Source organism: Macrotis lagotis, chromosome 8 (genome assembly GCF_037893015.1).
Source record: "Macrotis lagotis isolate mMagLag1 chromosome 8, bilby.v1.9.chrom.fasta, whole genome shotgun sequence".
Lineage (NCBI taxonomy): Eukaryota > Metazoa > Chordata > Mammalia > Peramelemorphia > Peramelidae > Macrotis > Macrotis lagotis.
Genome location: NC_133665.1, coordinates 102,249,441 through 102,266,160, shown reverse-complemented (window position 1 = coordinate 102,266,160; position 16,720 = coordinate 102,249,441). Strand labels below are relative to the sequence as shown.

Below are 16,720 nucleotides of genomic sequence, written 5' to 3'. Positions count from 1 at the left end.
AGCAGGCAGGTCTTTAGAAGGACCTAGTGTTTGCAGGTCTACAGGCTGAGTTAAAATACAAAGCTGAGATGAGGCTATGATTCTCTGACCCCAAGAAGGGGGCAGACTCCTACTCTTGCTAGTGATAGAGAAGACCTGCACAAAGAAAGTAGTTGTCACATCTCACCATAGAATCTGTAAGGCAAGCCCCTTCCCCTGGAAGGAGCTGCAGGTGAGCTGGAGGATCAGAGGATGGAGAGGACAGGTGTGCTTGGGGGGGGGGGGGGCTAGTCAAGCTTGGAGTGTGGCAGGTATGGAGAGGATGTGGGATGGAGAAATAGGGTGAGGCCTGCCCATAGAGGATCCTGGATGCCAAACAAAACAGTTTGAACTTTCCTATGATTTCTGCACCATAAAGTAAAGAACTTGGCTGGGGAGAAGGCTTGTTTTGGGTGGTTTGAGACACTTTATAAGCAATAAAGGGTGAAGACAGAAAAGATGACACTGCCTTAACACCTATTGAAATCAGGTCTCCCGTGGACCAAAATGTGATACTTTTTTTAATTAATAAAAAAACCTTTCCAGGGGAGGCTAGGTGGAGCAGTGGATAGAGCATGGATCCTGGAGTCAGGAGTACCTGAGTTCAAATCCTGCCTTAGACACTTAATAATTACCTAGCTCTATGGCCTTGGGCAAGCCACTTAAACCCACTGCCTTGCCAAAAAAAAAAAAAAAAAACCAAACCTAAAAAAATAAATAAAAGCACCAAATAAAAAAACATTTCCCTTAAAAAAATCCCATAAAACTAATATACTATTAAGGAAAACCAAACATATGGGCCGTGTCTGAAAATGTATGCTTCACTCAGCCCTCATAGATTACCACCACTCTGGATGTTTCATCACAATTGAAAACTTCAGTATGGCAACTTTTTTGATGTTTCTTAATTTAAAAAAATTCTGCATTTATTTAGTAGGTATTATTTAGTAGGTTCAGGAGTGAGGACAAAATGTCGGAGAAAAGGGACTACTCTGAGCTCTCCCCAAACCACTCCAAAAACTTTAAACAGTACCTCAAAATAAATTCTAGCATGGCAGAACTCACAAAAAAATAGGGTGAGACAATTTTTCAGCCCATGACAGTTCAGGTCTGCAGGAAAGGTCTTTGCAATAGGGTGAGAATTAAGTGAAGTCCAGCACCTGCCAAGTCATGGCAAACCAATGGTAGACCTTGGGGGTGACTGACTCAGTGGGGGCAATGGGGGTTTCCTAGACCTCTCAGCCCACAGACAGTAAGGGAGTTGGACAACTGGTCAGAAGATTACAGAGATCCCTTTGCTAAGGTGGGGGCAAGACTGCTGCACTGCTCACACAAAGATCCAGGTCACAGCCCCAGGTCTCAGTCCTGGAATGAGAAGGAGCACTAGCATACAAAGCTTGAAGCCAGAGAGGAGCAAGGACCCTAATCACTGTTCCAAGATGGGAAAAAAGTGCTTGTGATCACTCACAGACCAGAGTAAAGGCCAGGAGAGTTATAAACACACCTCTCCTTAGATCATACCACTTTGGAAGAATCTAAAACTTCACCAGAATTATCTCTGAAAATAGCTGTACAAAAAACCCCTGAAACTTTAGTATAATCCCCCCTCCACTCTGTAAGCATAGCTCCACTTTAGCATAGAATTAAAAGTCAATGAATAGGCTAGAAAAACGAGCAAACAGCAGAAAAAAAAGATTCTGATTACAGAAAATTAATATGGTGACAGGGAAGATCAAAACCAAGCTTGGAAGAAGGCAATAATGTCCAAACTACTACATCCAAAGCCTCAAAGAAAATATGAGCTGGTCTCAGACCATGGAAGAACTCAAAAAGGATGTTATAAATTAAGCAAAAGAGGTAAATGAAAAATGGAGAAGAGTGATACAAAAAAAAAATCATGATAAAAGGAGTCAACAGTTTGGTAAAGGAGGCACAATAAAATACCAAAGAAAAATAGCACTTTGGAAAACAATAGATCAAGTGGTAAAAGAGGAATAAAAATTCCATGAAAAGAATACTTTAAAAATCATAACTTGTCAAATGGAAAGAAGAGGTACAAAAATTCCCCTGAAGAACTCTTGGGCAAGTGGAAACTAGTGACTCTATCAGTCATTAAGAAACAATAAAACAAAAATCAAAGATCGAAAAAATAGAACAAAATTTGAAATCTTTCATTGGAAAGACAGATCCTGGAAAATAGATCCAGGAGATATCATTTAAGAATTATTGTTCTACAGCTACATGGGGGCGATGATCAACCTTGATGGACTCGCTCATTCCATCAGTGCAACAATCAGGGTCGATTTAGGGCTCTCTGCAATGGAGAATACCATCTGTATCCAGAGAAAGAACTGTGGAGTTTGAACAAAGACCAAGGACTATTACCTTAAATTTAGGGGAAAAAAAACTGATATCTTATTGTCTGATCTTGTTATCTCTTATACTTTATGTTTCTTCCTTAAGGATATAATTTCTCTCTCTCATCACACTCAATTTGGATCAATGTATACCATGAAAACAATGTAAAGACTGACAAATTACCTTTTGTGGGGGGGTGGGGGGAGGGAAGTAAGATTAGGGGAAATATTGTAAAACTCAAAATAAATAAAATCTTTAATTTAAAAAAATAAAAATAAAAAAGGACTATTGGTCTAGGGGTGGCTAGGTGGTGCAATGGATAGAGCACCGGCCCTGGAGTCAGGAGGACCTGGGTTCAAATCTGATCTCAGACACTTAATAATTACCTAGCTGTGTGGCCTTGGGCAAGCCACTTAACCCCCATTTGCCTTGCAAAAACCTAAAAAAAAAAAAAGAATTATTGGTAAAGCATTGATCAAAAAAAGCATCTAGACTTCATTTTCCAAAAAACTGGATAACTGCTGAGTGGAATATTCTCAATAAAACCATTTCAGGGTTAATATTCCTAGTGAAGTCCTCTGAAGATTAAGAAATATCAAAGAAAGAACAAACTATTATTTTTTTTTTTTAGGTTTTTGCAAGACAAATGAGGTTAAGTGGCTTGCCCAAGGCCACACAGGGTAGGTAATTATTAAGTGCCTGAGTCTGGATTTGAACTCATAATTGGCCCTGACTCCAGGGCCAGTGCTCTATCCACTGCTCACCTAGCTGCCCCCATATTATTCTTAAACTATTTCTAGAAGAAAGCCCCTTGTATTCCAAACAGGTGGCTCACTCTCCTAACTTTTGATAAGACTACTTTTACTGACCACTAGAAGGACAGTAGACTTTTTCCCATGAGAAAAACCTTGCATTCCAAAGAAGCTTATGACTCCTCTTGTTTGATGATAAGTAGACTGTTCCTAGACCTTGTGTGCCAAGACAAGTTACATTTCAGTAAGATAGTTATAATCCTGAAGGTTACTCTCACCATCTGGATGGTGAAGTAATATTTTATGAAAAACTTTCATTCTTTTTTTTGTTGCTGGGGTAGATTTTCACAAGTAGAATGTAACTCCGGAAGACTAACCAATGAGTCAATTGAGAGGGACAATAGGGAGGAGGGGATTGTGTTAGGCCATATAAATTGACTGTCAATTGACTGTCAATTCGGGGTAGCTCCTTGATCTTCACTACCTTTGTGAGCCTTGGAGTGTGCCCTTTTCTGGAGAAAAGCCAAAATAAACATTTTTTTATTTTGCTCAGGAGTCTCTATTTTTTTTTTTTTTTTAGATTTTTCAAGGCAATGGGGTTAAGTGGCTTGCCAAAGGCCACATGGCTAGGTAATTATCAAGTGTCTGAGGTCGGATTTGAACCCAGGTACTCCTGACTCCAAGGCCGGTGTTCTATTCACTGTGCCACCAAGCCACTCCAGTCTCTATATTTTTAAAGTGGATTTTTATCCTACATACTGCCCTGATATTCTAGAAAAGGGGTGGGAAACCTTTCTTTTGCCAAAACTTAAACTTAAAAACTAGCCTATTATATTTGGTCAAACATTTAATTAATTCACTGCTAAAAAGGTTTAGATTTATTGCATTTTGAGTCCTGCCTATGGTTGCCTTGGCAGCACCACACCAAATGACTTCATTGGCCTTTTACAACCATGATTGGACATTCTCCATCCCTGTAGAAATTGAAAGATTCCACTGATCACCCCTTGACAGAGATCCCCAAATGAAAACTCCTAGAATTTTATGGCCAAATTCCAGATTTTCCAGGTCAAGGATAAAATAGAGCAGCAAGCAGTCAAAAAGAAACAATTCAAATAATGTGAAGCCACAATCAAGATAATGCAAGATTTAGCATTTTCTACATTAAAGAATCAGAGTGGGGCATCTAGGTGGCAAAGTGGATAGAGCAGCACCAGCCCTGGAGTCAGGAGTACCTGAGTTCAAACTGGTCTCAGACACTTAATTAACTAGCTGTGTGGCCTTGAGCAAGCCACTGAACCCCACTGCCTTGCAAAAAAAAAACAAAAAAAGCAAAAAACCTAAAAAACCTAAAAAAAAAAAAGAATCAGAGGGCTTGGAATATGATATTCTGGAAGGCGAAAGAGTTAGGATTACAACCAAGAGTCACCTACCCCCCCAAAAAAAAGAATCCCCCGAATACATTCAGGGGAATAGAGGACTTTCAAGTAGTCCTGATGATAAGACTAGAGTTGAATAGAAAATTTGACTTTCAAATATAAGGCTCAAGAGAAAAATAAAAGTGTAAACAGGAAAGAGAAACATAAGAGATTGAATAAGGTTAAACTGTTTAAATTCTAACATGTAACATTAGGCTGTTAGAAGGAGTATGCATATACAGAGAGTACTTCTGGGACTTGAAATATGATGGGGAGATTATTATTTTTGTGTATGTGTTTAACATGTTTACATATTAGTCCTTTTCTGTATGAGGAATTAGATCAAGGAAAAAGAAAGAAAATTATGAGATAGGAAGGAAAAACATAAGAGAAATTTTTAAAAAGTGAACATAGTAATGATTATTTTTAACAATAAAATTAAGGGGTAAGAAAGGGAATGCATTGGGAGAAGGGAAAGGGAAGAGGTAAAATGGAGTAAAGTTACTGACATAAAGGAGGCATGAAAGAGTTTTCATAGTGGAGGTAAAGATGGGGGATGTGGGGAAGAATTCATGAAAACTTACTTTCATCAGAATTGGCTCAAAGAGGTAATAACATACAAACTCAGTTGGGTATAGGAATCTATCTTACCATAAAGCAGAAGACAAGGGATAAGATAAGGGGGCAAGAGGAAATAGGAAGCTGCCAGATTAAGGGAGGTAAAAAGTCAGAAGCAAAACACTTTTGAGAAAGGACAGAGTAAAAGGAGAGAAAGAGAGAGTAGGAAAAATGAGAAAAATAAGATGGAGGGAAATACCTAGTTAGCAATCATAACTGTGAAAAAAATTTTACACCATTTCTCTGATAAAGATCTCATTTCTTGAATATTTAGCAAACTGCATCAAATTTATAGAAATAACGGCCATTCCTCAATTGAATACAGATTAAAGCATACTTTTTTGTGTTTTTTCCTGTTTTCTTTCACAACATGACTAATATGCAAATATATTTTATATGAGTACAGATGTTGTATAACCTACATCAAATTTCTTGCCATCTCAATGAGGGAGGGAAGAAGGAAGGGAGATAATTTGGAACACAAAAATTTTAAAAAATAAATGTCAAAAATTGTTTTTATATGTAATTGGGGAAAATAAAATATTAAATTCTGAACTTAAAAATGAAGAAAAGAGTATTTCTATATACACAAGAGAACATAAGAGGACTGTTTAAGAAATCATAAATCTCCATTTCACACCACTTGCTTCTTCAAAAAAATATACAAATTTTTCAAAAAATAAACTCCACATATTACCTTCAAAATTGTTCTAGCTGTGCTTCTTTCTAAACTTATCCCCAAATCTTTTCCTCCCTATGTTTGTGTGTATATATGTATATATATATATATATACATATATACATATATATATATATATATATGAATAAGTTTATACTCTTTTCATGTACTTCAATTATGAGAAATTGTGAGTTCCATTCCATTCTTCCTCCTTTTTTTCCCTTCTCTTTTTAATTCTTGGGCCTCTTTTTTCCAATTGGTCAATTCTGCTTTTTAAGACCTTCTTCTCCTCACTGGCTTTTTTTGGACCTCTTTTACCATTTGGCCTACTCTTCCCAATTTTTCCTCTACTTCTCTTACTTTGAACTGTTCCATAGCCTGAGAGGAATTCATATTTTTCTTGGAGGGTTTGGATGCAGGAGCTTTGATTTTGAAATCTTCTGATGGCATGTCTTGATTTTCCTTGTTACCGTAACAACTTTCTGTGGTCAGATTTTTTTGTTTGCTTGTTTTCTCAGTCTATGACTTGATTATTAACTCCTTGTTAAAATAAAACTGCTTCCAGGGTGGAGGGTGCACTGTGCCAAGTCTCTGAGGTTTTGTGTAGTTGTTTTCAGAGATACTTCTAGAGATCTGCAAGTTTTCAGTCTTTCCAAGGTGGTATGCTCTAAAATGAGGTTTACTATCTGGCCTGTGCTCTAATCTGTGAGTGACCACAAGCTCTCTTCTCTGCCCTGGAACTATGAGGGGGTCCCTGCTCCCCTGAAGCAGCAAGCTCTGGGGGTCATGGCTCCTTTTTGCTCTGGGTCTGGCCCAAGATTCGAATATTGGCAAAGAGATCCCTGTAATCTCCCCCCTGACCATCTGTGGACCCAGAGCTCTGGAAGCGGCTGCTGCCTCCCTTGCCCCAAGGCCTGCTCCTGGTTTGCTGGGGCCCCATCTGTGGGCCATGGGGCCATGGTCTGCCCTGAACTGGTTCCCCTCACCCTGATGCTGTAGACCTTTCCTGCTGACTTTTTTTGGCATCTGTGGGCCCAGAGATGAGGAAACTACCACTGCAGTCACTGATTCAGAGGTCCAGCTGTCTGTTCCCAGATTGCTGGAGGTCAGTCTGCCCTCCTCTTTCACCCTGGCACAACAGACTTTCTTGCCAACCTTCTAAGTTGTCTTGGACTGGTCCATCTTTTTGTGGGTTCTACCACTCTAGGATTCGTTAGATTCATTATTTAAAGGTATTTGGAAAGTTTGGGGGAGAGACTGGGTTAGTCCTTGCCTTTATTCCGCCGTCTTGGCACTGCCTCTCAGCACTTTTTATTCTACAGAACAGAACAAATCCATCCCCAGGTTCTCTGTTTTTCTTATTTTAGTTCTCTGGATATCCTTTTAAGATATTAAGGTTCTGAAGGGGCACTTGTTTCTTTTCCCCCATTAGGATATAAGCACATTATCAGATAATCTATTTCAACAGCCCAAATAAATTTGTCTTTATGGGTTTTTCTAGACTTGTGTTTATATTTCAGAGTCCTATTCGGCTCGTTTTTTTTTTTTCCCTTTGTAAGATTATAGTCAGCTTTTTCTAGGTAAGTGATTTTTGGTAACAAGAGTCTTCTTTGCCTTTTGGAATAGTATATTTCAAGACCACCTCTCATTTTGAGTTGAAGCAAGAAGCCCTTGTGTGATCCTACCTTTAATTTCTTGGTTATCTTCCTTTTAGTTACCTGCAATATTTCTTCCACAATGTAGGAGCTCTTCACCTTGGCTATGACATTCCACTTTTTCTTTTGAGATCCCATTCAGGAGAATACTACAGTAGATTCTATTTTTGCTTTGCCTTCTAATATATATATATGTATATATATATGAAATATTTTTATTTATTTTCAATTTTAAAATTCACCCCTAATCTTGTTTCACTCCCTGCACCCCCCACAAGAAGACAGTCTGTTAGTCTTTACATTGTTTCCATGGTGTACATTGATCTAAGTTGAATGTGATGAGAGAGAAATCATATCCTAAAGAAAGAAAAATAAAGTATAAGAGATAGTAAAATTACATAGTGAGATAACTTGTTTTTTATATTAAAGGTAATAATAGTCTTTGGTCTTTGTTCAAACTCCATGAGTATTTCTCTGGATACAGATGGTATTCTCCATCACAGGTACCCCAAAATTGTCCCTGATTGTTGCACTGATGGAATGAGCAAGTACATTAAGTCCATCACTCCCATGTTGCTGTTAGGGGGTACAATGTTCTTCTGGTTCTGCTCATCTTACTCAGCATCAATTCATGCAAATCCTTCCAGTCTGCCTTCTACTTTTAATAGATCTGAGAAATTTTTAGGATTTCTTGAAATAGAGTGTTCAGGCTTTTTTTTAAAGTTAATGTTTTTCATAGAGTCCTCTGACTCTTAAATGATCTCCCCTTGGCCTGTATTCCGAATTAATTGTTTTTTGATATCGGATAATTTACATTTTTTATTTCAATATTTTGATTTTGTTTTGTTTCTTGCTGTCTTGTGGAGTCATTTGTTTTGTTCTAATTTTAGGGATTCTATTTCTTGTGAAGGGTTTACCACTTTCTTCTAAATTGCTTAGTTTCTTCCTATTGTTTAGAGCTTTTATTTGATTTTTAAATCTATTATTTCATTTCTTCTAGATATTCATGCAGTTTTTGAGGGAAATCCATTTTTTCCCCTTTAAGTCTTTCTTTGCAATTGCAGTAGTTATTTTTTCTGTTGGGGGTGGGGAATTCTCCAGATCTATAATGCTTTTATATTGGTAGTTGTTTTCTTTGATTTACTTGTATCTCTTGCTCTAGTTTCTGACTGAGTCAAGGCTCTGCCTCCTGAGAGGTCTCATGTTGAATCCTCCTGGGTTTGGGCACCTCTGGATCTTTGAGGTTCAGAGAGCTGTGACCCTGGGAATCCTTTTCTGATATCTCACTGGGTTGCAGAGGTGAGCCTGGACTCTTAGAGGCAATGCCAGGGGACTGCAAGTTCTCACAAGTCCTACCATGCTGAAATAGCTTTCAGGACACGTCTGGCAATGAACTGTGCCTTGTACATTCGAGAACTAGCTCAGCTACATGTGAAGGGGTGTATCACTAGATGCCAGGGATGAATTTTTTGACTATGTCAGCTCTTGAAAAAAAAATCTTAATAAGGTATGGGGTTACAGGACTATGTCAGAGGAGAGCTCTCTCTGGGCAAATCGGGACTCTTAAAGTGGTAGGGTGGAGGGTGTGACTTTGGACAAACTGTCTAAAAACCTTTCCAGGCTTCAGTTTTGTTATCTGTAACCAGGGACAATTAAACCTGCACTATTTACCTCACAGTGATATTATAAGATGATGTATGTAAAATAGCTTATAAACTGTAAAGTGTTATACAAATACTGATGAATACTACTTTACTTCAGTTTGTTCATTTGTAAAAGGAAGATAATTATCCTTGTACTACCTCCTTTATAGGGACTGCTAAAAGAAAATATAGTATACATATACTGTAAAGTACTAAAGAAATTGGAGCTATAATAATGAGAATGTCATGAAATATTAGATTTTTCTCTACTGGATTTTTGATGAATTCAAAAAGAATTTTCCCCTATGAGGTAGAACTGGCAAAAAGTTACAAAATTGAGGTAGGTAAGTAGAATAGTGGATAGAATACTGGGTTTGGAGTCAGGAAGACTTGAGTTCAAATCTAACCTTAGACACTTAGCTGTGTGACCATGGGCAAATCACTTAACTTTGCATGCCTCAGTTTCCTCATCTGTAAAATGGGGCTAATAATAGTACATCCTTCCTGGGGTTAAAGTGAGGTCAAATGAGAGAATTTTTGTAAAGCACTTTTCAGATGTTAAATTTAGTACTATATAGAAATGCTAGCTATTATAATCATCACCATTATTATTGTCATGACGCAAACTAGTAAGTAGTTATTATGCTTTATTATGCTCCAAAATTTCCAGTGAGGGCTCCCTTCTAGACTTGCTGCCTTGGGCCACTGATCATTTCAGGGGAGGAAGCATCAAGTGGTAGGAAATTCACTGGATTCACTGTCAGAAGAACAGGGTACCAGTCTACATTGACTCTTACAAGCTGTATGGCCTTAGGCTGCAGCTCTAAATGGATGGCACCAAATCCTAAGGCCAGATGGTCCACATCAGTAGGCACAAGTAAGACTGAGGCCAGACTCTGTATTGGCCACTGGGTGGCACTGGTGCCCCAGGATGCCACGTGGTTGCAGCCCTGGCTAATGGAAGACAAGGGCCAGGCAAAAGCTCTGGCTCTAAACAAGAAGTCACTCCATGATAACCCCATCGAGTGGCAACCGGCCTTCGCAGGAAGGCTTCCAGGACAGGGAAGCCCACAGCCTGCCCCTTCTACATGGGCTACCATCAGCAGTTGGGAACTCCTTGCTTATATGAGGACTATAAACTAAGAGCATCTTTGGCACTCTGGAATGAGCAGAATGAGTCTGATCCCCTTTTTCATGTGGTAGATCTTTGACTATTTAAAGAAAACTATCGGGGCGGCTAGATGGCACAGTGGATAGAGCACCGGCCTTGGAGTTAGGAGTACCTGGGTTCAAATCTGACCTCAGACACTTAATAATTACCTAGCCGTGTGGCCTTGGGCAAGCCACTTAACCCCATTGCCTTGAAAAATCTAAAAAAATAAAAAATAAAATAAATAAAGGAAACTATTCTTGAGCCTGGCCCCACCCTCACCCATCCACCAATTCCCTTAACTGATTCTTTTCTGTTATACTCAAGGCCTTCACCATCCTGAGTGTGCTCTCTATATACTCAATAGTTTATTAAGGTCCTTCCTAAAACCCAGGGATGAACCCAGTAACTGAATGACCTTTGAAAAGATTCTCTCTGGGTCTCAGTTTCCCCACATGTAAAATGAGAATGTTGGATCAGATGATAAAGTTCTTTTTAAACCCTGACATTATTCTAGATTAATCCTCATCCTCTAAAGGTATGCTAGAGTCTGGACAAGTAAACCAACCTATACTCCATAATTCTTGCCTCAGAGGCCCTCACACTTCCTCTGTCCATAAATTCCTATCTATTGTACAAGGCCTAGCTCAAGCTCCTTCTCTGCTCAGCCTGGTCTAACTGACATCTATACAGCACTTGAAGGTTTACAAAGTGTTTCCTTACAATGAGTCCATGAATCACATGGTATGTAATCTCTATGTTACAGATAAGTAAACTGAGTCAGAGTGACCCAGGGTCATACAATTAGCCAGGTCTCTGGACTCCAAGTCACAGAATCACAAAAGCTTGGAGCAGGAAGGGACCTCAGAGGACCCCAGAGTTGATTTAATTCCAATATAATTCCTAAACAATTGCCATCAAAAATATGCATGAAGGTCTCTGTGAGAAAGGCAATCCACAGCTCCCAAAGAAGTCCTTCTCAAAGGCAGACAGCATTTTCTTAATCAAGCTGAAATCAGCCTCGGCAACATTCCATCCATTGCTCCTTCTTTTCCCCCACTGGGGCTGAGAAGAACAAGACCAGTTTTTCTTGACAAGATCCTTCAGATACTCGACAACTTTCATATTCCCTGCCCCATATAAATGGCTATACCCTGATCTTATGTTTATTAAATGGATTTTTTTTTTAGGTCAAGTGTAAGACCTTACATTTAAATGTTAGAATATTAGAATTGTAGATTTAGTCCAGGGAGCAGCTGCTCCCTTTCACACCCTTTCCATTCCAGTCTACTCTCCTCCATCCTAGCTACTACTACCTACTACACCTGAAAAGGACCCCTACCACTTTGGCTGAAATCCCACCCCCCCTTCTTTTAAGCCCAAAGTTTTCTTCTTCATCACTATCTTCCCATGTCACCACCCCACCCACCTACTTGTCTTCCCTCATAACAAGTACTATAGTCAAACAAAATTAATTTGGGCATCTCCATAAATGCCCCTCCACAGAACTTTTCTCTCTCCCATCTCTATCTATCCAATTCTTCCCCATTCTATATGGCCCGCTGCAAGCCTGTCTCTTCTATGGAAGCCTTATCTTTGACAAGTCCAGTCTTTTCAAGATTTCTCTCCTCGGAATCACTACAGCACTCTCTATCTGGACCTGCGGACATAAATGGAAAAGACCAATCACTTTCTTAAAATATCTGAAGAACTGTCCCGTGTCAGAGGGATGAGACGGCCCTACTTGGCCACTGAGGTCAGAACAAGTAACGACTGTTGAAAGATAAAGATAACTAGATGGAAAGAATACTGCCTACTCAGGCTCATTGTCAATCCCTGGCACTTTTCTCACAACTATTGGGCACTTGTCTCTCTTTCCCTCAGTAAATTATAAGCTTCCTGAAAGCAAGGTCTGTGTCATATCCATCACTGTCACCCCAGGACCACCATGCTTGGTGCAGCACAAGGTAGGGGCTTAATAATCACCACTGGAGAACATCTGCATGAAGAGAAGATGAAGGAGATCAGCAGCACCACGAGACAAACTTATATGATGACTATAATAATGCAAAGGAAAATAGCCCATTCTAAACTTAAGAACTCCAGTCATTGTGAAGTCCAATCACAACTCCAGAAGACTAATGATGAAGCATGTTTCCCACCTCCTGGCCCAGAGATGATGATGATGAGAGGGGAGGGGGAGGCATCTGCAGAGCTTGGCCAATTTATGAATTGATTTTGCTCATCTCTATGGCACTTGTTTTAACAAGAGAAGGCCAGAAAAAATACCTTAAAACCAGAAAAAACAAAACCAAAGACTAGAGAAGAGAAGAAAGTTTGGAATAGGACCTTGATGAGTGGAACGGTTTAGTTAGTACTTAGATAAATTTAATATACATTTTTAAAAGACAGATTGTGTATGTGTGACAGAGATTAATATACAATTTTATATGTTCTTCACACATGTTTTTCAGGTTCATAAGAAGGAAAAAATCCCTTGAAAGGGCAAGAACAATGAAATTCAAAATTTACACAATAAAAAAGATCCAAACTATTTTTTAGTGGAGATAAAAAAAAGACCACTTACTGGGGTTTACAAAAGTATCAAGAAGAGGTTGGACTTCAATTACCAGGCCCTGACAATAAGCAGCCTTTTTAAACATAAAAAAACTAAACCAACCTCCTCATCCTCCAACACATATTTCAGGGTCCCCTTTTCCAGGAAACCTTTCCTTTTTCTGGTTATTCATAGCACTTCCTCTCTTGCTGGCTCTAGGCTATCTTTGGGTTAGTCCTTGATCAGGTGAGCTTTCATTTTTTTCTCCAATATGTCTCAATCTTTCCAATAATGACAACAAAGTTAAAAATGAAGACAGAGCTCATCTCTCTAGTCCTTTAAGCTTTAGAAGCTGCTTTCCTTATAAATAAGCCTGTGAGGTCTGTTGGTGCAAGATCAAGTCCATTTAGCAAATAGTTAAACTGAGGTCTAGAGGTGAAGTGACTTGCCCCAGTCCCACAGCTACACAGGGACTAAGAGTACCAGGGGGAATGCTGGACTCCTGACTCTTCCTTCGGAGCTCTTTCCATTTCTCCAAAGAGGCCTACAGCTGGGCTGGCTCGTCAGGGAAGCTGATGCACATCTAAGGCAACAGATCGGGCCCAGCCCAGCCTGGCCTCCCCTGTGCTGGGCTGATAAACTGGAGGAGAAGCTGCCCTGCACACCCACAGATAAAGACCTTCCACTCTCCAGCCCGTGGTGCACACTTTGATGCATAAAAGGAATATCCACAGGCAGGGACTGTTTTCTTGCCTCGGGCTAGCAAAATGCCTGGGAGAACAGCCAGACCTTTAATAAATGCTTGACTGATAAACCTTGAACTTTGCTAAAGCTCAGTGTTTGAGGCCCTTCTCCAGACCCCTAAACACTCACATGGAGGGCTCTGATACCAAAGTGACCCCGCTGAAGGGCTTACAAGTTGGAGGATGGGGGAAGGGGGTGGAGGGTGGTCCCACAGTGCAATGCCAGACAAACTAGTGAGCCGGAGAGCTTTGGGGATTATAAAGTGAGGGGGATTGGAGGGATAATCTCCAAGGTCCAAGGCCAAATCCTGAGATCCTTGGAGCAGCTATGTGGCAGGCCTGAAGTCAGGTAGACCCGAGTTCAAATTCAGATCCAGACACTTGATACTTAAGAGCTGTGTGACCTTGAGCAAGTCACCTAATCCCATTCCACTCCAAAAAAAAAAACACAACAAAACAAAATACTTTGGGGAATAGAGAATGTCATGAGGCAGACCTGAGCAAGTCACAACCAATGTTTGCCTCAGTTTCCTCATCTGTAAAATGGGGATAATAATAGCACCTACCTCACAGAGTTGCTTTGAGGATCAAATGAGCTGACAACTGTAGTGTCTGGAACATAGTGAGCTCTACACAAATGCTTATGATCACTATTAGGGATAGGAAACTGCCCTTTCATCGGTATGAGGAAACCACTTTATCAGTGCAGGCAGCTCTTCTTAAAGACTGAGAGGGTGGTCCACGTCCAAGGTCACCAAGTTGAGTGGGCTACCCTGGGTCACACAGCAAGGATGTACTGGCGCAGAACTTGAACTCAGGTCAGCTGGCCCAAGTGACGCTCTCTCTCAATAAGTGAAGCTGACACTTTTCCTTTCGCGGGTTTGTTAAAAGGTTAAAAGGTCAAATGAAATGAACGTGACGCACTCAAGAAGCAATAAATGTCAGCTATCATTAATATGATTATTAGTAAAAAGCACTAATAATCCCTCTCTTCCTCCGCCCCCCCTCCAACCACATAGAACGGCTTGGTAGAGTAATCCCCCCCCGTCTTAAGAGTGGTCTCGTCCAGCCTCCTACCCGCCAACCCCATCGCACCTATAGAGGATGACGTCATAGAGCGTCCGGCCCTTGACGTTGAGGAAGTGAGCGTAGTGCGCGCGCGCCGGGGCCGGCGCCGGGGACTCCGCTCCGCCCCCAAGACCCGGTCGCGGCAGTTCATTGGTCAACAGCCCCAGAAGGAACGGCTCCGCTTCGGGCCCGTGCACGCGCAGCGTGTTGCGATCGCGCAGCGGGAAGTACAACCAACCGTCGCCGCCTTTCCCGCCGCTGCCGCGGCTCAGGCTCAGGCGGAGCCTCAGCCCCTTACCAAAGGGCAGCCCCCACGCGGAATGGCAGAGGCCCGGACCCGCCCAGCGGAGCAGCGCCGCCGCAGCCATCTTGTAGAGCAGCTCCGTCCCCCTTCCTGGAGGAGAAGGCCGCAGCGCTCTTCCCCTCCCCCACCTACCCCCCCCCGCTCTGACCCGCCCACCTGCCGAGAGCGCCCAATGAGGGGTGGGAGGGGCGGTGTCTTCGCGGCTGTCAATCAATCCTCCAGCCAATCGCGTTATCCGCAGCCGCATACTAAGTTGTGAGGAGCTTCCGCCGCTGCTTGAGAGAAGTGGAAGCCTTCCTGCCCTGGGCAAGCTTATAGTTGAAGTTATTGCCCCCGAAAGCGACCTGGGACGCAGATACTTAGGTCACCCTAATAAAGAGAGCGCTGAGCGGGTGTTGGCGCGCTCCTCCCTGAGCCTCAGTTTCCCGTCCTTGAACTTCCTGCTGTTCCCGCATCCCCGGGCCCGACTTGGCTTTATGTCTTCCATCTGCTTTTCAGATCCTTAATTAAAATAAATTCTCTAAGCCCAAGGTGGAAGATCAAACCTAGCAGACATTGTAGCTAGAGAACCGGGTGTCTGTCCTCGGGCTGGGGGGGCCAGGCCCGACCAGGGCAAGCGATGCAAGGGTCACGGTCACGGCCACGGCCACGGGCGCGGGAGCAAGAAGAGCCCGAGATGCCTTGACGCGTGGCGCCCTCTAGTTAGGGCATTTGAGATCCTATAGGGTCACCTCACGGCTAACTGCCCCTGCCCCAGGGTGGACAACGCCTGCCCTGCGGCCTAATGAAGAGTAGTGTTGATAGCGCCGAGGCAGAAATTCTTAAAAGCATTCAATATTAACTCATTTTTATTATCACTGACTCAAAAAGATTGCTGTGTAGGAGAGACCAAGACTTGTAGAACCAGAGGAGGTTGTGGTCCTTGAGCATCTTTCCCGGCCCCCCCCGAAATATCATTGCCCAGAAGTATATCAGTGATATAGGTGTGAGCTGACATTTCCCAGAGGATGAATCCACTTTAATGGTTCCAGAGATGTTAAAGAAACTGGGACTGTCCCAGCCTCCAATGCTTGAGCAGTCATGGTTCAAAAAATCCACAAGGCAGGAATGATAAAATTTCATCAATTCCTTTCACTCAGGATGCAGATCAATAGATAGATATAGATATAGGTTTTTTGCAAGGCAAACGGGGTTAAGTGACTTGGCCAAGGCCACACAGCTAGGTAATTATTAAGTGTCTGAGGCCAGATGTGAACTCAGGTACTCCTGACTCCAGGACTGGGACTCTTCACTGCACCACCTACTCGCCCCAGATCAACAGAGATAGAAGGAACAAAGATCTGCTTCCATTCTTAATTCAGTCCCATGCCCTTTTTTCACGTTTTTTTAAGGTTTTCCAAAATATAAAAGCGAATAATCACAAAGCTGAAATTTTGAAACCATTCTTTTTTTTCTGCTTCATTATTTTGTCTCTCTCCACACACACACACACACACACACACACACACACACACACACACACATATTATATGCGAATATATATATTTATGACATGTTTTATATGAGAAAATATTTTGGGACACTTTGTCTTGATTAGTCCTTTGATCACCATCAAAATGGACCCCTTTGTCTTATACTTTTCCAAGTATGTGTCCTCGCTCCCACACCCACTTCCAGGAAATTGAGGGCAAAGACAAGTAATTTTTTTTTAAAAGTACTATAGGTTGTTTTGATTTCTTTATTGAATATCTAGGTGA

At 41.4% G+C, this 16,720-nt stretch overlaps 1 protein-coding gene across 2 annotated transcripts in view; it reads right to left on the bottom strand.

Moving 5' to 3' along the window:
* Nucleotides 1-15,242, bottom strand: part of IBA57 (iron-sulfur cluster assembly factor IBA57) — a 31,068-nt gene extending 15,826 nt beyond the window's left edge. Inside the window, exon 1 of one of the 2 annotated variants that reach the window (XM_074197790.1) lies at nucleotides 14,687-15,242. In XM_074197790.1, coding sequence (XP_074053891.1) covers nucleotides 14,687-15,210 — 524 coding nt within the window. In that variant the 5' untranslated portion in view covers nucleotides 15,211-15,242. Of the gene's footprint in view, nucleotides 1-14,157; nucleotides 14,596-14,686 lie in introns of those variants that run through there. The other variant, XM_074197791.1, reaches the window with a different exon arrangement.
* Between the last annotated feature and the right edge of the window lie 1,478 nt (nucleotides 15,243-16,720).